General features: G+C 35.8%; 1 protein-coding gene across 1 annotated transcript in view; it reads left to right on the plus strand.

The window, feature by feature from the left end:
- Positions 1–22589, plus strand: part of UBE3C (ubiquitin protein ligase E3C) — an 86765-nt gene that overhangs the window by 47293 nt on the left and 16883 nt on the right. Inside the window, exons 17-19 of the mRNA XM_026069255.1 lie at positions 1193–1325; positions 6416–6663; positions 19357–19569. Coding sequence (XP_025925040.1) covers positions 1193–1325; positions 6416–6663; positions 19357–19569 — 594 coding nt within the window. The remainder of the gene's footprint in view (positions 1–1192; positions 1326–6415; positions 6664–19356; positions 19570–22589) is intronic.

Consider the following 22589-nt stretch of genomic DNA (forward strand, 5'->3'; position numbering starts at 1 on the left):
TTTCCAGTCAGCATTTCCCTTGCTGCAACTTACAGCTTTCTCTTGTCCTTCTGCTGTGCACCTGAGAGAAGAGTCTGGCTTTGTCTACACTATAATCCTCTTAGTTGGAGATTGTCCTCTTCGCCACCTACAGTTGTCCATAGAAAAAGTAGATTTGAGACCCCGCTCTAGCTTTATGTCTGTTCTTGTCAAAGTTTCCTCTTTCACTGTGAATTTGTTAATGCTTTTCTTCTCTAAACTTCTCTGGAGACTCTTGCTTAATCTTTTTAGTTTTGAGAGCAATCTGTGATACTATTTGGAGATTACATCCCTTATAAAATTTGCTAGAGTATTTATTGAATATGGGAAAGATGCAAGAAAGGATGTAGTAAAGAGACTCTTAGTCCCTGGACTGAGGATATATTGAACATTATTGTACATTAGGCAGAAAAAAACATGCTACAGTCTGGCATAGAAACACAGTTAGCTACAGTTACTCTTCAGGTGAACTGTGATAGGTTCTTATTATGAAGGACAGTGTGAAGTTCTGTTTGTACTTTAGCTAAAATTATCTTTTTGGAATCGGTATGATGCTCTGATACTTYGTTTAGTATGGTGATACTAAATGAACACAATATAAATACAATGCAATACAAATACATTATATAAATATATTTATAAATATAAATCAATTGTAAATACAATAATAATGCTCTATTTTGCTTTGAATTACTTGCCCACTGTTATCTGAGGGCAGTACTGATACCTAATTTCTTGTTACTGGGAATGTTCCTAAGCACTACAAAAAGAAYGAAAGAATGTTTCCTAGTACGGAGGGTTGCCTCTCTGTGTTCAAAATACTCGTGTGACTTTTCCCCTTTGTTTTGGAATACTTTGCATTTCAGAACTCTGAAAGTTAAAGAAAACTGGAATGATTGACACTATGTGTGTGATGTCCCTCTTTATGTAGAAAGAATGGAGGATGATATCTTAGCATGAAAGAGTTTTTGCCTGTTTCTGTCTGTTCCCTGTCCTTCCCTTCCCTGGGATCTATATTATATTTCTGCAGCTTGGTGACAGAGAGGACAAATCACTTGAAAGTGAGTTCCCAAAAGCAACCCTCAAAGGACAGTAATATTGGTGAATAATCATTTTTCACTGAATGTTTAGATCTTTACTATGACTTGATTTCTCTTTCCACTCATTTTAACAGATTTTTCAAAGATTGATCTATGCTGATAAACAGGAAGTTCAAGGAGATGGTCCATTTCTGGATGGGATTAATGTCACTATCAGAAGAAATTATATTTATGAAGATGCTTATGATAAACTTTCTCCTGAAAATGGTAGGTTTACAATGAAGTTATAAACAAGTTGACGATAACATACTTAATCATTCTTACCATATCATTACAGATTTGCTCACTTGAGTAGAACATTAAAAGTGTATCATCTGTGAAGTGTCAAAGTCCTTATAAAGTAAAAAAAAAATACACAAAAAAACCCTTCTTCAATTCACATAATGTAATTCTCATCCAGATTCTTTCTGATTATTGCAGTTTCATTCTCTTTAACACACCTTTCCTTAGTTCAGACTTATATTTTATGAGGCTTTTCTTCCCATTTACTTGTCCGAATAGCCATATTTTGTATATTCATCCATATAGTTCATTAGATATTATCTGCTTTGGTAATCAGTATCAGCAAATCCTGTATGCAGCCTAGACATTTTTGCTTGGTACAGTGTGACTGATAAGGTAATGCAGTGCACTAGTATGTATTCTGCTACATGGATGTATATCATACCTCAGTATGGATTTGTGCAAGAACAGCTGCCCCAGAAGCCAAAATTCCAATCTGCCTATATAAAGTCCTTGTTAATTTTATGGTATTTTTATGTATAAAAAAAATATTGGCCACATACTAGCTAGGGTTACTACATACATACTAGGGTTTTACTAGCTGAATCTCACTTTATATGCCACCTAAGTTCCCTCCTGGAGAATGGCCTAACTTTGAGAGGAGAAAGAAAAGTGGCTGGTATTGGTTTGTATAAAATTACTGGAAATTGTACCTTTTCTTCTTTTTTGCTTTACTCTGATAGAATTAAAGATAGTATTTTTTTTGTAAATGGGATTTCTTTCATTTAATATCTGTGTTTAAAACTGGAAATACCTAAAAGAGATGTGGACTCATTTGTCAAAAATTTTAAATTAAGTACAAACAATAATCAAGTACAATACTTTACTTCAAGTAAAGAATATTTTTGTTTTATGTAAGTTTAGTTTGACCTGCTAACTGGTTTGTTCAAATAGAGAGATGAGTTGGAATCAGAAAACACAGAAAAGATGAGCCAGCTCTCCCCCCACCCCCCAATAAATGAATAAAAATGCAGTTCGGAAGCTGTGGTCTATAAGCTTTTGAATGATACAGTGTCAAGTAACAGGCAAATCAACCCATTAGCTTTATAGGTAAGGTGTTGTTTAATAATAAGTTAGCTTTAAATGAGAAACATGTTTTGGTGCTGTGAAGCAGTCAGCATAATTAATGTGGTTTTATTAAACTATGAAAGCAGTTTTAAAACACAGGTTTCCTAAACTTAACCTACAGTTTGATGACCTAAGCGCTGGGATGTAATTCACCCTTTTTAGCAAGTTTACAGAAAGTAGCAAATTGGGGGAAACAGTACACTAGAAGGCCAGGCTGCTATCTGGAAGGACCTCGCAGACTGAAGAAAAGGGTTTACAGAAACCTCATGAAGTCCTGTACCTGGGGTGGATTTACCATATGCAGCAATACAGGCTGGGCACTAACCGGCTAGAAAGCTGTTTGGTAATAAAGGACCTGGGGTTTATAGTGAACAACAAAGTGAACAAGAGTCAGGAGTGCCCCCTTGATGAGATAAAAGCTAAAAGCATACTGGGCTGTGTTAGCAAGAGCAGAGCCAGCAGTTTCAGGGAAGTGATGTTTTTTCCCCCTATTCAGCACTGATTAACTGTGTCTGATTTTGGGCTTCCCAGTGTGAAAAAGACATGCAAAAGTGAGGCCAGGAGAAGGCCACCAAAATAATGTAGGGGGCTGGAGCACCTGGTGTGTGAGGAGAGGCTGAGAGAACTGTTTTGTTCAGTCTAAGAGAGAAGACTAAGGGGGGATCTTACTGCTGCCACTGCCTAGTGGGGCATTGCAGAAGCCTGTTTGCTAAGGTGCGGCAAGGGAAATACTGATTGGACATACAGAAAAAAAAATTCATAATGAGGTTGGTTAAGCACTGAAGTAATTGTCCAGAGAGGCTGTGGAATCTCCATCCTTGGACAACTCAACTCGATCAAGGCCTTGATCATCCTGGTATAACTCTGAAATTGGCCCTGCTGTCAGTGTTGGGATTTTGTACCATATATGAGGTCTCTTCCAACCTAAATTGTTCTGTGATTCTAATATGGGTTCCTGTGTGCATCTGAATGCAGTTTGAGCCATGAGTAAAATACTAATGAGCTAGTATATAAGGAACATCTGTACTTTCTAACACAGCTAGATTCTTAATTTTTATATTTATCTGATTATATTTAGAAATAATAAATGTCAGGCCTTTGTTTAGCAAAAAGAGCTTTAGTATTAATGAAATTTTTATCTGAGGAGCAGATCTTGATCATGTATAATAACGCATATATGTGTATATAGTTGCAGTAATGTTTTCAGGCTTTGCTTAGGGGAAAAAAACCCTGCTATACCCATAAAAAGGTGACAACAAGGGAGAACCCAGAAAGCTTGTAGCAAGTGGTTGAATGTAGAATAATCTAGGTAAAGCTTTCTCTCTCATCAACAGGAATAGAGAAGCTTTAGTGGTAATTGGCCACTGAAGTCAGAAAATCTGTTTATGTATGGTGTGTCATACGCATATGCAGAAATATGTAGTGTGCTATCTGGCGTCAAGCAAAACTCTAAATTAGAAGGTTTGTTTCTTTCTAAAAAGCTGGTATTCTGAATCAGTATTTTGTGAAATAATGTTAGCTCTGGAGTAGGTCAGGCACCATGTAGGAGAGCAGAAAAGAAGAAATTCCTGAAAACTACAAGACGCAATTTCAAGACTATGGTCTGAATTGATTAAAATGGACCTGGGAAATGAAGTATGCAATAGATGAGGTCTTAGAATTGATCAGGAGAGGGCAAAGAACATGGATTTGGAAGAGGCAGCCAGTTTGTCTATAGGTACTCAGAAGAGACCTGTTTAAAGTTAATGTGTTGGTAGTACTTTAACTGAGATCATTTACAAAAAAAAGTTTAGGATAGTAGAAATGTATTAGGCTGGTTCTTGTGGATTTGTGGGKTTTTTTTGTTTTTGTTTTTGTTTTTTGCTATCTTATGTCTAATAAGGTGCAAATTCTTCCCAGTGGTTTTTTTTTTTTTTCCCTGTGATTGCAGTATTCCATAATAGCCTCTGATGGACTTCAGTAACAGTTTAGTTACATTGTAGCTGTATAAATTATTAAATTGCAGCCTTTTCTCAGAAGGGGCACTAATTTAGGGGTCCRTTATTTACCTGGTCACCAATTTGTTTTAGGACCATTTTTCCCTCCTTGCTGTAAATCTGCTTGTCAGTACACAGAGGAGGAGGCAAATAACTGATTTTCTTCAGAAAGCTCCAAAAAGTATGAAAACAGCCTTTCCATATGTGCAAATTTTAACACTAATGTTCAATGTCTTGGGAATCTCCAAGCAAATAATGTCTGTATGCTTGAGACTCTCTCTTGCCAGTTCAACTGTGTTCTATTCTCTTGTTTTGAATGGAATATTGGACTTTTTGCAAAGTCTTTGTCTGAAAATGGATGTCTCCAGTTGGCAGAACTTTTATGCCGGAGAGCATTTCACTGTAATGAAGGACTAATGGGTAATTTTTAAAAATATCTGAGTGTGAAACTTCTGAAAAGACTGGAAAGTTATTAGTAGATCTAGCTGCATTCAGTAATGGGAATGTGGAAGTGTGACACTCCGGTTAAGCAGAAATGCTGTTGCTACAAGATGCTGCAGATTATTTCATGAACATCAGCTGTACATCCATAGTGTGTGCATTTATACTACACATGGAAGCAGTATAAAGTTACATTGTTACTGTTTTATTATTGGTTACCTTACTTGGAAGCAAGTGTAGTCAATGTAAGGTTTAAATAAAAGCTAGTTAGATCTTTAGAAGCCTTCAGTGAATTGAGGAAAAGTCCTTCTTCCCAGTTACGTGGATGTATTTCAGGGACTGAACGTTGCTTGTTCAGAGCCTTGCATGGGAATAATTCTGAAAGAGAATCTCCAGTGACTTGGGGGAAAAAAAACCCTTCCGCCCTGTCTCCTGCCTGTCTTGCTGTCATCTTTCTGCTCTCAAACAGTTGCTAACGTTTCCAGCAGGGAGTGAAGAAGCCTGTCACTTCCACAGGCAGCAGCAGGAATTTAAGATTTTGCAAGAAAATTAATCAAGCTAGCAAACACCCTGGCACTGGTCAGGGGCTGGGAGCTCCCCATCCTGGGTGTCTGCCTGGGCCCTGGTGCTCCACTCGTCCCTGGGAGAGGTGAGCGGCTCACCGAGGCAGGCAAGTCATCGAGGGAAAGGGGCAAACTGAACAGCGAGCTGGAGTGGCTCACTGGAGGGGTGAGACTGCAGTCAGAGCTGGGGAAGGGAAGCAGCAGGTAGTGGTGGGTAAACGGAAAGTGGGAACACTTCTTTTGATGGTAACAGGCTGAGAAATTGTTCTAGCTGTTTCATGATACTTCATCCTTGATGTGTGAGGAAGGCAGGAAAGGAGGTTCAAAGGAATATGAACAACAGATATCACACAAGCACATTACAGGGTGTGTGTGCTCATGGTTCAAGCAGACATGCGTAGTACAGTATATGCAAAACCTTAAAAAAAAATATATATATATATATATATTTTTGTGTGTGTGTGTGTGTTTGTGTGCTGTCTTTCATGGTTCTCTCTAGGATGGCTGCTGACATTCCACCTTCCAGAATCTCTCTCAAATAACAGTCTTTTATGATGGTCATCCCCTCTATGGGAATGCACTGCTTATTAACAGTTCCTTCAAACTGGAGAAAGTTGAACCTTGCATTCACAATATTTTGTATAAATACAAATTTCAAATTAATTTTAATTTTATTTAGAAATATTTTGTAGGATTTTTTTTCTTCCCTCATTACTGTCTTTCTACTCCATCTTTTGAGGACTCTTACAGCAAGACCCATTGTACAAAGTGCATTCCACATGCTGAATATTGAAACTGTCCCAAAACTCAAGCCAGTAATGGATTTCTGCAAAATTACTATTTACTACTTCCATTTTTAATAGAAAAATAGTGCGTATACGTTTGTATATATAGTTACATGTGTTTTTTATCTAAAGAAACTTCAAACAGATAGTTGTATTTGAGTCTTTCTCTCCTTTCTCTGCAGAACCTGACCTAAAAAAGCGCATTCGTGTTCACTTACTTAATGCACATGGCCTTGATGAAGCTGGTATTGATGGTGGTGGAATTTTCAGAGAATTTCTGAATGAACTGCTTAAATCGGGATTTAACCCTAACCAGGGATTTTTTAAGACCACCAATGAGGGACTTCTTTATCCTAACCCTGCTGCACAGATGCTCGTTGGAGATTCTTACGCCCGACATTACTACTTTCTTGGAAGAATGCTTGGAAAGGTAATAACACTATTGTATAAAATACAATGCTATAACAGAATAGAAATTTTTCAGCAGTGCTGTTTTTTTATTTTTTATTTTTATTTTAGATAGAGGTAGGTGGAAAACCTGATCATTTTTCTAGACCTGAGGAAAAACTTTTGGATGTTGGATCTGAGCATTATTTCCACATATTATCCAAACTTCTGGTTCATTTTAATAAATTATATACTTATTAATATTCAAAGGGTAAGGAGAATTTGAGACCTTAACTGCCAGTTGAGCAAAATGTGTACATGTCTGTTTTGTGTTTATCCTCTTGCCTAAAGTTAATTTAATTGATTCCAATGGAATTACTCTGTGTGTGGTTATTTTTAATATAGAGCCTTCTGGAGTTTGATTCCAGTTAAGTTTTCATCATTTTGAATATATGAAATTAATATTTACAGAAACAAACAGTTTCCAGTTGCCATGAGGTACAGTTATGGCTAACACTTAAAATTTACTGTGATCATTTACCATATTTATGAGCCATGTGCAAATTAACTTTCACTAATTCTGCTTGGTTTATCATACATTTTGCATATTTCTTGAATTTTAATGCTTGGTATTTTGGTTCTGTGGAGATTCTAAGACTAATACACTCCCATTGAGCTAGATGGAAAATTAAAAAAATAAAAGAGAAACTATTACAAACATTCATTACATTTGTTTTGCTTTTATGGCCAGCTCTAGTACTGAGGGTATTTCTTTCTGAGCCCTTGAAATCAGTTTTTTGGCTAATAATTGAGAAACGAAGTTTGGAATACAAATTCCATTTCAGAAAAATGTATTGATTACTACTTTAATATCTAAAACTGAATGTATTTAAGATGTCAAAGTCCCATTTAACTGCCTGAAATATTTTGGAGCCTAAAATCCTATTGACTTGCAATGAGATTTAACATATAGCTGGACATCCTTTTTTAATCTAGCTGAAAACAGTTTAAGAGGATGTTGTTGACAAAGTTGAGTTGCTGAAACAGATCACTGCTCTTTAAAATTGCCAGCTGGTTGATTTAGATTAAACTGCCACTTTGCAGGCAACTTCTATGCTAGCATCCTAGCTATTGCAACATTCAGACTTGTAAAATAATGAAAATTTCAAATCAGCTATTTCAATAAAATCATCTTTGAAGGATGTGTCTGCTCCTAATGGGAAGTGGATTCAGTGCTAATAACATATAAGGAAGTTTGTAACTCTGACCACCTTTATAGATTCAAGGCTTCATTTCCTTTCTGCATCTATAGATTTTTGGAGTGGGAAGGTGAATGCTCCTGTGGTATCGCAGGAGAGTTGCTTCATTCCAGAAATGGCTGGTGTTTATCTAAGAATGAGGCAGGGCTAAGTTGTCTGAGGAAAGTTTGAAACGTTTTCAATGAAATAATTGTGGTTCTGAATCATTAATTTTTTCGATCAAAGCAACACATTGTCTTCTGTAATTGGACTTCAAATGTCAGTGTAAAGACAGGAGTCGCAAAACATGTTTTATCCCCCCCCCAGAGCACTGCAAGTATAATTTTGTTTTGTCTTTTTAAAATCAGAGGATCTATTATTTAACATTTTGAAAGCATAAATTGTTTTTGTATTTGCAGTATGTTTACATAAGGTATGAATTGACAGTGTTATTTAATAATTACCTCTACCCAGGTGCACAGACACCTTTTTACTGGTGTATTTAGAGAGCTGATGAATTAAACAGAAAGATAAGGCACGACCATACTATTCAAAACCTGCTGGTATTGTGGGTCTTGGTTGAGTTATTTAATATGCACTCACCCATTTTCAAAAATGTGTCCATTTTGTGCTTTGCACAGGATTATTTGAGAGCAATAGTACATTTTCAAAAGCCCCTTTGTAAACAGTATAGATATAATGCAAAGGAAGCAATCAGGCATCCACAGCAATTTCTTATTTGTGGAAACCAGTATGTAAAGAGTGCTGCCACCAAAAGCTCTTGCTTAAGAAGTTTTAGTGTTATCAGAAAACAAATACATTAAAATATAATAATTTACATAAATTCTGTGTCTCCTGGTAACCAATTCATATTAATATCTAAATGCATTTGACTTACAGTACCTTAGATTTATATCTAATTGAGGTTTATTTTTTTCTCATCAGGAAGTTTTTAACAGCTTGACATCTTTTATGTTAGTTGATAGGTTAATAAATAGAATTATCTGACAATTTAAAACTTGTTTTTAAAAATCACATATCTAAAAGTTATTTTAACCATACATAAATTACTGACTATTTAGGTTGTATTTTTATACAGTGAAGAATTTGAAATCTGTAAAATGCAAGTTGTATGGTTGTCCATACAACTTCTAGTGATCACTGAATGAGCAAAGGTCTTGTAGAAATAATACCATGTGATCATGTAATTGCATATATTGTCTGAAACCATTCTTAAAAAAAAAAAGAAAACAGCAGAAATGAGTTTGCTTGAACCAACAGCTACTCAAACACTTCCAAAGTTTACATTTCCCAACTTTCAATTACTTTACYCTGTAATGTAAATATTATTTTAACACTGGTGCCTTTTAAGCAATTTCCTGTCTTTTTCTTAAAAGTAAAAGCTCAGCTTGCGAGGTGCGCCTCATGTAGCAGTCTCCTGCCACTGCAAGGGTTTGAAAYGTCAACCTTTGCATTTCCCTCGCTGGAAGCACAGGAGTGGCTTTCTGACTTCGGCTTGCTTGAGAGCTGATGGTGCCATGTGCTGTCAGGGATGTTCAAGCAGAGGCATTCTAGGCCCAAATCCTCTTTTCCATCCCGTCGGGAAAGTTGAGGCTTGTTGCCCCGTGGGTGCCCAGAGGTATGGATGGGATGCTGTAATCCTCTTGCTCTTAGGTAGGGAGGAAAGGGCTGATCGGGTTTACCTCCTCTCTCCATGTGGTAGCTGTTCTGTCCGCACTCGAATCTTCCCGCGTGCAGACTTTCCTGCTGCGGCTTTGGCAGCAGAGTGGAGCTGGCTCTCTAGAACGCAAAAGTTGTTATTTGAGCAGGCTGCCAAAACCTTGAGACCCATAGCCYGAGAGGGGGGGGTTGGAAATAACACCTGAGAATCCGAAGTGAGGAGTTTGCTGAATTTTGAGTGTCTGCTGTGAATCTGGAAAGAGTGAAACATTAGTTAATTATTTCAACGTTGTCAAAATAAATCTTACAGATGATTTTTTTTTTTTTTCTCCCATGTTACAGGTGAGAGAACTGAGGAAGAATAGATGCAGAAATAGTGATCAKTAAACGGCAGGTGCAGAATTAAAATCAGAACTTAACTGTGTTCAGACCTAAACATAGTCTTGTGTACCCTATTATCTTTCTCCTTTTTCCAGCTTAATTTACATTTATTCAGTGACTTTTTTAATGTGGCAGATGTTGTGAAAATGCATTCATAGCATTTGGAATGATTTGATATTAAGTAGGTAGTTCTTATGGTAATTTACTTGCATTTCTTGAAGTTTCAGCATTAGTTTAGGAATACAGCAGAAAGTCCATAGAAAAATTAGAATTATCATTTTAATGGTTTCCTCTACTTCCTTTTAAATGTAAACCTGCTACTTCTTGCATACATGGTATTTTGCAGTGAACATCTTTGCACCTTTCACAAAATGTTTGACTCTTTCCGACACTTGAGATTTTTATGTTGAGAACACCAAACACCTTTGGTTATACTGAATGCAGCCATCTCCATTTCTCTTCTTTGATTCTAGCATATTGAAGAACACTAGTGAGTCACACATTCAAGTTACTGAAGAACGTATACATTATCTTTGAAAAATAATGTTAAGCCTCTTTCCCTAAGCAATACAATTTGATGTCCTTGGAATACACTGCAGATTTTTGAAAAGATTTAATTTGTTTTGTCAAGACTTAGTTTGTATCTTAAGTGGTTGAGAAGGCAATGTAAAAAGAAAAAGTGGAGGTTTTTTGGTTTTGGCTCTTTTTTTGGTGGTTGTTTTGACCTGGATCCTTCCTTTGTGGAACCAAAGAAAGAATTTTGATAGTGTAAGAACGAGCAAGGACTGAAAAGAAATAAAGTGTTTATTTTAAATTTTAACAATCTAGATTTAGTCTTTGATCATTAATATTTAATGTAATATAGGCATTCAGTAATTTATGTGGCCTTGTGGATATTGTATTGATGAAGATTAATGTTATTTATTTGTAAATGATTTGTGGTAGGTTTCTATGCTGATTTCAGTATAGTACATGTCAAAGAATGTTCTTAAACTTATGTGGTTGAAAAGTGTTATAAAATATATCTTTTGGTAATATTAGCCAGGTAATATTAGATTAAATACAATATTTATTACCCTAATAGTGAATGTGGGACCATTAACTATCAATTAGATTATTTTTCTATAACTTGGAGAGTATGCCTTGTGGTTATAGTTTATAACTTTGAACAGAGCTGTGATAGATTAGTTCATTTGTTGTGCAAGATATTATTCATGGCTAGAAGGTACAATTCTAAGATTATCAGTGTCTACAGTATCCATTTTGCAGATAAACTAAAATGGTTTTTAATTGTCCTGGGGCCTTATCTAAAATGGATTGAAATCAATGGGAGCCTTTTCATAGCAGGATCTGGATCAGGTACTAAACTCTTAAATCATTAATAAGTTGTACGTACAGAGTTGAAACCTTCAAGCAAATGTTTCTAATAACATATCTATGTACCCTTTTTTGCACCAAAACATGTAGAGAGAAAAGAAAGCAAGAAAACTCTACAGTACAAACAATTAGGCTTCATATACTTGACTATTCGATAGGATGGTGCATCAGCCATTGCACTGCTAGTCTTCCTCTGTTTCTCTGACTGTTGAAGGTTTTTTTTTTTCTGATTTTTTAGGCTACCCTTTCCCTTTGCTTATTGTCCATTTAATTAAGATCCGCTTTGGCTTGGCTTAAATCAGTACACTGTAAATGATTTGTGGTGCAGCCACCATTGATACTACTAGTTCCTAGAAAGGTAGGTATGGAATTAGTGATACTGATAAAACAAGAAGTTTGTACAAATTACCTCCTCTTTTTATTACTTTCAGTTACCTTGCAAATGATTTTGTAGACTCAGCATTTTGCTTAAAATCAAGTTAGCTGATGATTTGTGTCCGAAAATCCTGAATCATCTGAAATGGTCAAAATAGGAAGTTACTATGTAAAGTTGCATGTTCTTTTAAGTATACACTTATAAAATACAGAGGTGYAGTAATGAGAGAGAGAAATTTATACTTTATGGAAATTATTGCCTTATTTATGAATGTGAATATAAACTAATTGGAATCTATCTTCTGACATGGTTATTCAGTCTGACAATTCCTTTGTGTACTGGTTCATTTAACATAACCAATTATCCTTTGATTACAAATAGCTATATTAGTACTAACCTTGTAAATATGTGTCTAGCACTAAAAGACTACTGAAATGCAGTATTTTAATGCTAAATCTTTAGGAAGGAAAAAGTGTGTATTGATTGATTGTGATATTTATTGGGTCATAATGTATTTAAATTTTCTTTAATGCATATGTTAGTGATTGTTTACTGTGATGAAGTGCATAGAGGTCTCTGCAAGGAGTTCTGCATGGAAAGAATTACCTCATGTCAGTGGTCACTCCTCAATTAAAAGTTCCATTAGCAGATGATTCCTGCTTCTGGTTTGTGTACTGATTGCATTTTATTGCCTCTAAATCAGGTTCCTAGACAGGGAATAAATAAACAGTTAGAGTGTGTGGTAATGGTATCCTGATCTTTTTTCACAGTTGGGAACACCTACGTCCATTTAAATCAATTAAGTTTGGAATATTTTTACTGAAATTCTTTATTGTGTTTGAACTCTCTTTGAAAATGACTAGTTTCACTGCTGTTAAAGTATAGATTTATCTTAGAAGCATATCCAGAGGTTAGCTTCATAGTAGTTAATGTTTCAATTTTTTGGAAGATTACAATTTAGATAAAAGGAAGATGTCTCCTCCGCATTCTCACTACTTCTTATTAAATTATGTTTAAATTTGAAGCAAGAAAATCTATTAACCCATTACTGGAACTACARTAGTGAATGATAACTATCAATTATCTAGTGTATCCACAGGTACCTATAACCCTTCCCTCTCCTTTCCCACCCCCCAACCCCAAACGATACTGATAGCAGTTTATAACGCATATACAGCATAAGTTATAAACGTAGCTGCTCCTGTTAAAGCAGTCTGAGAAAATACTGAGATGATGAAGTCATGGCAAATACCAAAAATTTCTGAAGCATTTTATTCTAGTAATAAAAATTCTTGTAATAAAATTACTTAAATTCTTACAAGAAAAATACTTACAGGACTCACCATTTTTAAATTAAAATTGACTTGAGGTCATTATACTTGAAGTAGTCCAATAGTGTCTTTGGAAATGTGTCCCCTACATTTTTATGGTAATGAGTTCATGAGCCAGTCATGAGTTCATTTAATGCTTATCACACACCTCTAATCCATTCCAGATGTTCGCACTGACTGTAGCAATGTTGACAAGCAGGTGTCTCACATCTGAATCACTGTTACCCAGAATCTCTGGAGCTTCTGTGAGCTTGTACTTGCTGACCCTCAAAATGCCCAGGGGGCAAGAAATCTAAAACAATACCAATTTACAAATGGCTTTAGTTGTTTCTGAAAAAATCATTTTCTAAAGCTGAGGACACTAACACTGCTGCAGAGATGTTAATAAAGCAGAGATTTGGGCTTGCAGAACTGAGGAACAGGGACTTAAAATTGCCTGATAGGGGGCATAGTGCATTGTGACACACACCTGATATAATTAATTGTATTTTACCACATTGATATTAGAAACAGCGTCATCTTATTTTTGTTCACCTTAAAGCATATTATTATCAATAAGAAATTATTTTATTGTATGATTACTAAACAATAGCTTTAAAAATGGTTCAAAGGTGTGAGTAATTGTTAATTTTAATGTAACTTATATATTTAGTTTTCACTCATTAGGCCAGAAAAGGCTTTGCTGGTCTGAAGAGGGATTTGAGTGTGATGAGATATATCTAGAATATAAATAATAAGGTAGAAGGAAGTGCTAATGGTTTTGCTATTTTTCTATCATTTTTATTAATGGTTCTGTACAGCTTTGAAGATCTATTGCACTCTGTAAGTGCTAAGTATTATTTAATAGTAACTATTTAAAATGACTGAGATAGAAGGGGTTATGATCTTGGGTCATGAGGGCTGATTAGGGAAATAACTGAATTTAAGTTCAGTCATTTACTGCTTCAAGCTGTAAGCCCCGTATCTTTCTAGGGAGTTGACTTTAGCATTTTGTTAGGTTTTATAATACAGTTCTGCGTTGTAAAGGATTAATGGAAGGTATACGAAGAATGACTGATTATATTTCTTAAGAGAGAATTTAGTTGAAATAATAAATGTGAGAACTAATTGTAGACCTGAACCTATAAGCAAAGGTACTAAAACTGCCTCAAACCCACAGGACTTTAATGTGTTCATCTGTGAATTTGTTTACACAATATGAACTTTATTTGGCTTGTAGTAACGCTCATATAGTCTCTACTATATCCTAAATCCTTTACATTTCTCTGAAATGATTACACTAGCTTAAAGTGTGTCCGGTTCGAAAACATGATACAAAGTCTCCTCTTTCAGATGAGCTGTTTCCTAAACCTTTGTTTCATACCTGAACAGTATCTCATGTGACCACTTAAATAGTGTTATGATAATACCATACATCTTTCCAGTCAGATARTGTTATCATTGTGTTGAATACGAGAAAGATATCCTCCTTGCCCTGAGAACTGCACATTTTATTTTTCTTCTGTCTTACTACGTACTGTGTACAGCTGTCCTTCCAAATGATATGTTTCTTTCATAACATATTAAAACTATGAATTGCATGCCTATATTCTGAAAGTTTTGTCCCTCTGCCTTAGAGGACCACTTCTTGGCCCCCCATATCATAGCTGTTTAAAGAATGCATTCAGTATATTTATAAGTATCTGAACATATTTATTTTATAGTTTAGATTATGAAATTGTGACCCATGTTGTTGAACTCTAGCTAATCCATGATGCCATCAACTATAGTTAACTAGAATGTATTTAGATACTTTATTGTAATTATAAGTAGCTAATATTATTTAAAAGAGAAACAATAGAGACTGCATGCTGCATGTGTGAAATTAAAATGTCTTTATGACAGTGGACTTTTCATTTCATTTTGGTTTTCTTTGTTCTTTTTTTTTTTTTAATTAATCTTCTGGTATGCTCCACAGGCTTTCACACAAAGGGCAGAAGGAAAATGTGTGAAATTCCTTTTGTTGTATACCTCATCTTCCATAAGCCTTTTAACCAGAATAAACTTCTTTTTAACTGTTTATATTTTAAAATAGTTGTTAGCAAGGCATCCTGAGACAATGGGAAGAAAGTGGGGCGAAGAGTACAAAGACTAATTTGTTGCCTAAAAACAAGTAGGGATTTTTTTGTTTAGTGTTTTCAGAAGCTTATGATTTTACGTTATTTTGATGGTTATCTGGAAATGTCCTAGCTTTGCCATAAGGACATCCCTAACCTACACCTTGATTTTGAAATAGTTCTGTGAAATCCAGTTTGACCCTTGAAGGTGACATAGCCTTTTAGCTACAGGTAATGGAGCACCTAGGAGCATGACTTTGCTTGGCTGATTGCCCTGATGTGGGCACCCCGCTCTGCTTCTAGCCAGCCTCTTACCCATCCCGCACCTGCATCTGCAGGCTGCGGCTGGTGAAAGTGGGATGCTGTTACTCATGGCCTGTGTGGGAGGCAGAGGTATCAAAGCTCCATTAAGGTTTTTTTTTTTTTTTTTTTTCCATCTAAGCATTAGAAACCAGAAATCGAATCTCATATTTGACCACCATTGCTCTTTTGTGACTTCCTGTCTAGATTTTTTCCTTTATGCGAGTTGTAGTTTTTGGGGCTACAGGATAGGGACCATGAAGTCAATTAAAGGGCTAGATAGATAGGAAAGTTGGGAACATGAGCTGTCAAAATTTGTCATGGAATGACTTCTAGTCCCATAGATGATGGCCACAAAAGTTAAAGGAGATTTGCCCCAGGACTAGAGCACTTGGAATTGGAGCAGAGTTTATTTTTAATGTATGTGTTGTAATACATGTGATCAAGCAGATCACTGCTTGATCTCATCAAGCAGCGTGTGAACAGGAACTTCAGACTTGTGGTCCAGCAGAAAAGGTCTCTTCCCTCAAAGAGCAAGCCACTTTCTGCCTTCAGCGTTGCTCCTTGGTGGAGGAAAAGAGAGGACGCCTTCTGGGGTAGTGTGGGCTTCTGTTGGATAAAGTGTATGTGTAATTATATTCTTGCAGTGCAGCTTCATACTGCTGCTAAGTCAGTCTGCCAGCTGTGGCAGGGTGCTTCCCCCCATCACTGACTCCGGTCCTGCCTCTCCCTTTTGCTGATGCTGCAGAGGGGCAGTTCAAAGAGTTGAACAGGCAGAAAACTAAGCTTAAAAAATGGGTAGCTTATAGTTCCCAAGGCAATTCGCCAGGGATAAGAGGGACGGGGTGATTCTCCCCTTTTGGCAGCAGCTAACCATGAGGTTGTTTTAGCTGCAGCAAGAAGTGCCAGTGTCAGGGTGGARCTGCCCGGCTGCTGGGCTGACCTGAGGCTGCGCTGCCACTGAAGCAGCTGGTCTTGCTGTTCCCCTCCCGTTTCCCCACACCCGTTGTCTGATCTGACAGAAAACAGCCAGCACCCCACCCCRGCCTGCACCGAGTCACCGAGCTGGCTTGGTTCATCCCGCAGGCGGGAAGGGGTGGAATCACATCCTTTGGCAGCGCCAGGTAGTTTTATCAGTTTATGCTGACTGAGAAATCGGGAATTGGACTGAAAGATAAAGTTTTGGCTAATTCAGTCATATTCCATCACACAGGGTATTTCTTAGCATCTCTAAACAATGCTGGAGCTAGAAAGGTATAATTTGCCCCTTTGGAAAAGCTGGAATTTATCATGATTTTATTTACCACAGTTTCAGTGCATTTTTTTATTAAACTTTATTAGGATAGTTTGACTTTTATACTAATAGAACATTTTGTTTGTCTTGGTTTCCAAAAATACTTTGTTTTTAATACTGGAATCACTTAGCTAGGAGAAGTAGTAGTAATTAAAGTTATTCTCAAGTTGCACAATTTAGTTTATTTAAAAATGCTTTGTATAGTTTTTAGATGAAGTTATAAATGTTCACTTTGGAACTACCTGAAGATTAATAGTGATGCATTTGAAAAGCATTATTTTTTTATTGATTCTTAATGTAGTAAATTACTGAAGTTATTTGGCAGCAAACAGAAATAGCCAGTGATGTTGTTCACATTTATTTTCCTGATAGCATCACAATTTGCATTAATTGCATTACAGCTGCACTCACTTATATTAAAAAGCTTCTACTATAATTAATCCTTTTTATTTCAAATCATTTTGGCACAATTTCTAGCAATAAACACTCATAAAAGACAGACACTTGAAAAATAACATACAAGTTTCTTCAATATACCTATTGCTGTTTTTTCTTGACGTGAAATTATTGATAGGCTTCTAGGATCAAGTGTTACAAGTGGCGAAGACTTAAGACTGGTATGAAAAATGCTAAGTGGATTATTTTGCATAAAAAATAGACAGGTTTTGAATTTGTGTAATTAACCTGTGTTTAGAAAATACCTTGATTTATGTCTACATTTGTATTTCAGTTGCATACATTATGGAAATTTAATTTATAATCCATTTAGCTGATGTGATCATAGTTTTTAGTGCTATCATTTATTAGTCCTTGTATATTAAATGCTCTAAAGGCTTAAACCTGCCTTGTGTAAAAAATTACACCTCTGCATTTACATTTTATGAGTCATAGATGGAATTCCATTTTAAATTCGAGTAGCTTTGATATATTTAAGGAATTACAATGGTTTTATTGTTACTAATGCAGGAACAGCAAACACTGACCTTATACATTGAAAATTAATGATTTATCCCTCTAGTTTGCTTTTAAAGTCAACTATACAAATGAGGATTTCGACTTCTACACCTTGAATAAATCATATAGCTCTAAATATAATGCACCCTTTGGCTTTGAACTCATTATTCTCAATTCTTTCTGCAAGGTCTAACTCACCTCATAGAAATGTTCTTTCAAAAGTTTAAGGAATTGTATATGTTTTTCTTAACATCTTTGTTGGAATATCATTGAGTGATTACTGCTACATTTGTTGGGGGGATTTTTTGCTCATTGTACTTCCTTTTCTGAGTTTTGCAGGAGACTGTGGACGAATTAAGTAATGCCGAAACACAGCTCTAAAAGAACAAAAAGAACAAATAATGATTTTATGTTCATGATGCCTTTTCTGATCTGCCTGGCAGTGATATTAATGATACTTTAAAGATTGGATTGTCAGTGTTAGAGATGCTGATGTGGCAAACAAATGGACAATGGGAAACGCTATGAATAGAAAACATATTTCGGGGATTTTTTAGAGAGAAATCCGCTGCTGTTTTTCCTTTATTCGTATAGGCTTTCTTTAAATGTTGATGGGCTTTTGCTTTCTAGCCCCAAGATCTCCATCTCTCCTTCTTTCAAGGGTTGTCATAAGTACTTTTTCTCTTCTGGTCAACATGTTGTTGATGATTATGTGAAAAATTGTTTTGCATTACATTGAAATGCAACAGTAAATTAGACTGACTGCAAATGGTATTGCTGGGGCTTTGTGCATTTTTGAAAATTCCTGAGCAAATCTTTAGTTTACAGTAGAAATACACATTTGCATTATGCAGATTTAGATCAGGCTCATTTTTGATTCATTAGTCTGTTGACAATGGTAACAGTGCCAGGCATATGCAGATTGAACATATGATACAGATGTTACTGATAGGCCCTGGACTTGGAAAATTAGGATGTTCTTCGATGATACCAGTAARTAGTAGAATTCAGCTGTCTTTTCTCTTAGCCATATTGATTGATTTTAGAGGGACTAAACAGAAGTGATGTATTGTTTGCCAGAGTACACAATGATGAAGCTGTATAACRTGCAAGAGGAATAGCACCTGTCAATTCATTAAGAAAAGTACTGTTTTTAAACAGTTTTTAAAAATGCTTTTTAAGGAGTATGATTTTTACATGGTTACTTTTCAGGGTCAAACTGTATTTGTTTTACCTGTAGCAATTTATGAATGGAATAACCTTGCTTGTGGAGAACCAGATGGTTCGGTGGAATGGAGGAAGAGACGACAGCTTTTTTGAAGACATTCTTGATGCCGTTGCATTGTCTTTTAAGAAATTTTGTTTTTCTTACAAATAATGTATACAGTTTATACRCTTCCTGTTTGATCTAACAGTTTGGACAAGAAGATTAAGGACAGATAAGCTGTGGCCTTACCTTTTAAATCACTGCGTAATTAATTTGTAAATTTTTGAGCTTGGTATTTAAAAAGGATATTCAAATTTCAAGCTTCAGTTAAGCATTTTTAAATTGATGCAATAGGTGAGATATTGTGATACCACAAGATCCTATTCAGGCACTAAATTAAAGAGGAGTTACCAACAAGTTAAGAAATACACAATAGCTTTTAGAATTTTTATGTGGTACTACAATACAATCTAATTTTTTTAAAAATCATTTTGGTTTTTAGGCTCTTTATGAAAATATGCTGGTGGAGCTACCATTTGCTAGTTTTTTCCTCTCAAAGTTACTGGGGACAAGCGCTGATGTTGACATTCATCATTTAGCTTCATTAGATCCAGAAATGTACAAGAATTTGCTTTTTCTCAAGAGCTATGAAGGGGATGTAGAAGAACTTGGACTGAACTTCACTGTGGTAAATAATGACCTTGGGGAAGCACAGGTAAGAGTGGTGCTTCGGCATTTTTTTTCTGTTATGTTTGAATGCTGAATCATTAGTATCCCTACTAATTAATTTTTGAATGTGAAAGTGATAAGTCACAACTGTTAAATTGTTTCTTTGATTCCACTTCAAATAATTGCAAAAGTTAGATGGTACATAAACTATAGAATTTCTACTTTATGCTGTTTTTTGGAACCGGAGTTATTGTGAGGTATATGCTGTCTCCTTTAGCTGTTACTGATGCTCAGAATTTTCAAAACCTTAATAAAACAACAAGAAAAAAGGCCAAATTTTTTGGAGGGGCTGAGCTGCCCATTGAGTCGGAGGGGATAAACTGCTGTTCAGTGCTTCTAAAATTCTAATTGAGCCAGTTATTTAGGTCCTTACAGTATGAGCTTTTATGGCAATTTTACACTACAGAATTTAATAATGGGTTTTATTTGCTCTGTTGTGGATGGTAAAGATCCCTTGTGCTCATCGTAGAGAATTAATCACCAGGACTTGAAAAGTATGCCTGTATGTGCTCATAGAGTTAACCTTCTTGGATAAAGTTTGTTGTCATGCTTCCTCTCATTTTTGAGGAATAAAAATTGTGTAGTTCTCTTTGCCTGTTATATTTGATTTTAATGTTTATTAGTCATTTTTACAGTCTCAATTCTGTCAGTATTTTAAAAGAAAAAAGTATCTTGCTTTTTATTTCCCTCTCAGCCTTTGCTCTGTTGCTTCCCTTTTTCCTATGTGTGTATGCATTCACATACAGAAAGTGCATATGTGTATGTGCCTGTTGGTGTGTTTCTATATATTTTTTCCTGTGACATCTTTCCTATATTTTCTTTTTCTTTTCTTCTGTTTCACTCTTACCTTTTCTTTTCTGCTTGCTTTCTTAAAAAAAAAAAAAGTCTCCTTCAGTAGCTGCTTTGTTTTCAAATTTCTTTGTCAGACTCTCCTGCATCCTTCTTTTACCCATCTCTCCCTCTCTCTCTCGCTCTCTTTCTCTCTGTGTGTGTGTATATATATATGTATGTGTGTGTGTGTATATATATATATGTGTGTGTATATATATATATATATATATATATATATATATATAAAAGGATCCATCAGATCAGGAAGAGATAGGATTTACGTTCAGCGTGCAGACGCTGTTTCTGAGAGCAAAGAGGGTGCAGGGGATGATCTTGTATTTTGCTTGTCAGGTTGTGGACTGTGAATAAGTTAGGTGTGTGACAAACCCGAACCTCTCACAAAACCACCAGGCTGCTGGAAGAATCAGAGCATATTTATTTTCTCTATGTTTTCCCTTTCCCACCTGTAAGGATGGGTATCGATATCTGATGAAGTGTATTTACCTGAGATATTAGTGAAAGTCAAATCACTTCTCCACATCCTAGGCTCATTTTTTGAGCTGCTCACTTCAGTGAGTGCTGTTTCAGGGCTTCTTTAAGAAGGGAGAGTTGGAAATGGAGTTGTTTTGTTTCAGTTTATCGTTGTCCTGTTCTGAATAGCAGAGATGAGAACAGAAGCAGAAATCTGTTTGCAGCTATAGGAAGGCTATGCAGGATTGTATTTAATTCCTTACTTATCTTTCTCTCAAAGTGCTGCTCCAATGTTAGTGTGTCAGTGGATTATTCTGTTATCAAAATGTGGAGCCTAAAGCACTGCTCAGGAGTTGTCCTTCTTGTTTCCTTTCCATTACCCATAACTTGGGTCAAAAAAATAGACCTGACAATGTTGTCATGTGCAACAGCATCCTAATTCAGGCCTGATTTCTTATGGAAGAAAAACGTTATGAAAGGGAGTAAACCGTTCTCTTCAGTGTCCCTATTGGTGAGGGACGCCTGGGACTATACACGCTCTAGCTGAGGAGCAGCACCACTGAGATGCAGCGGCTGGTCCAGGAAATTGTTACACTGAGCTCTTTTGCAGCTGCTTAAATCATAGCAAGTTTGATGCCTAAGACTTCTGTTTTAACAGCAATAAGCTCAGATTTTATTCTTCCATCATCCGTTTCCTGTCATTTGGGAAGATCCTAAAAGCTGGACTTTGTTACAATTTAAAATAGTATCCTCAAATTTTGGGTTCATAAATCATACTTAAGGGGGAGAGGGTCAGCAATTACCTAACATAAATAATGGTTTGTGTAAAACATAAGCCACATGCCATTTTTTTCCTGGGTTCCAACTCACTATATAAAATCCCTGGAGCTGCACTGTTTTCAGAAAAATACTTAAAAAAAAAAAAAAAAAAAATTGAGATAAAGGTATGTAATACGGATGTATAGGAAAGCATTTTCTTAGTTATAGAGCAGGAGTTTTATTGTAGCATGTTCAGAAAGTAATTGTTTGATTACCAAATTGATTTCTATAGCATACATGTATTTGGTTACTAGGTTGCAAGGCACAGAAGTTGGCAGTTTCTAATATAACCAAGGGTTTTGAGGGGAAAAAATCTGCTGTTCGTATTCTAAACCCCTTCACTTAAATGCTTTTCAAGTAATAGTGTTAGTGATCATAGCCAACACAAATCCAGTTTAGTTAAAAATAAAAATAGCTGTTATTTTCTGGAGAGGTTGTGGTTTCCGTACTACATATGTCTAGTATATGTGTCCTTAAAAATTCAGTTATGCAAAGAAGTTAGAACCTAGCTCAACAAGTAGGGTAGAAAGAGATAGAAAAGAGAAATAGTTGAGAAACGGCACACCAGCAGGTCCAAAACAGAGATGTTACCAGTTCTACCGACTGCTACAAAAAACTTGGACCGAGTGCATTCTTGCCAAGAAGTCTAATTTGTTCATTAAAATTCTCTGAGGGCTATGGCTACTAGTATCAAGACTTTTGATTATTAATTATTTGTCATAACTTTAAAAGGAAGGTTGACTATAATAGTGAGCTTCTGAGTAACTAAACTCAATAAATTGAGTATTCTGATGCTATATTACTGTGCTTATACTTGGAGAGGTAACATTATACCTTTGAAGTATAAACCACCTTTTAATGAGACTGCATTTTAGTGTAGTTCAG

Source organism: Apteryx rowi, unplaced genomic scaffold, assembly GCF_003343035.1.
Source record: "Apteryx rowi isolate R43461 unplaced genomic scaffold, aptRow1 scaffold_29, whole genome shotgun sequence".
NCBI lineage: Eukaryota > Metazoa > Chordata > Aves > Apterygiformes > Apterygidae > Apteryx > Apteryx rowi.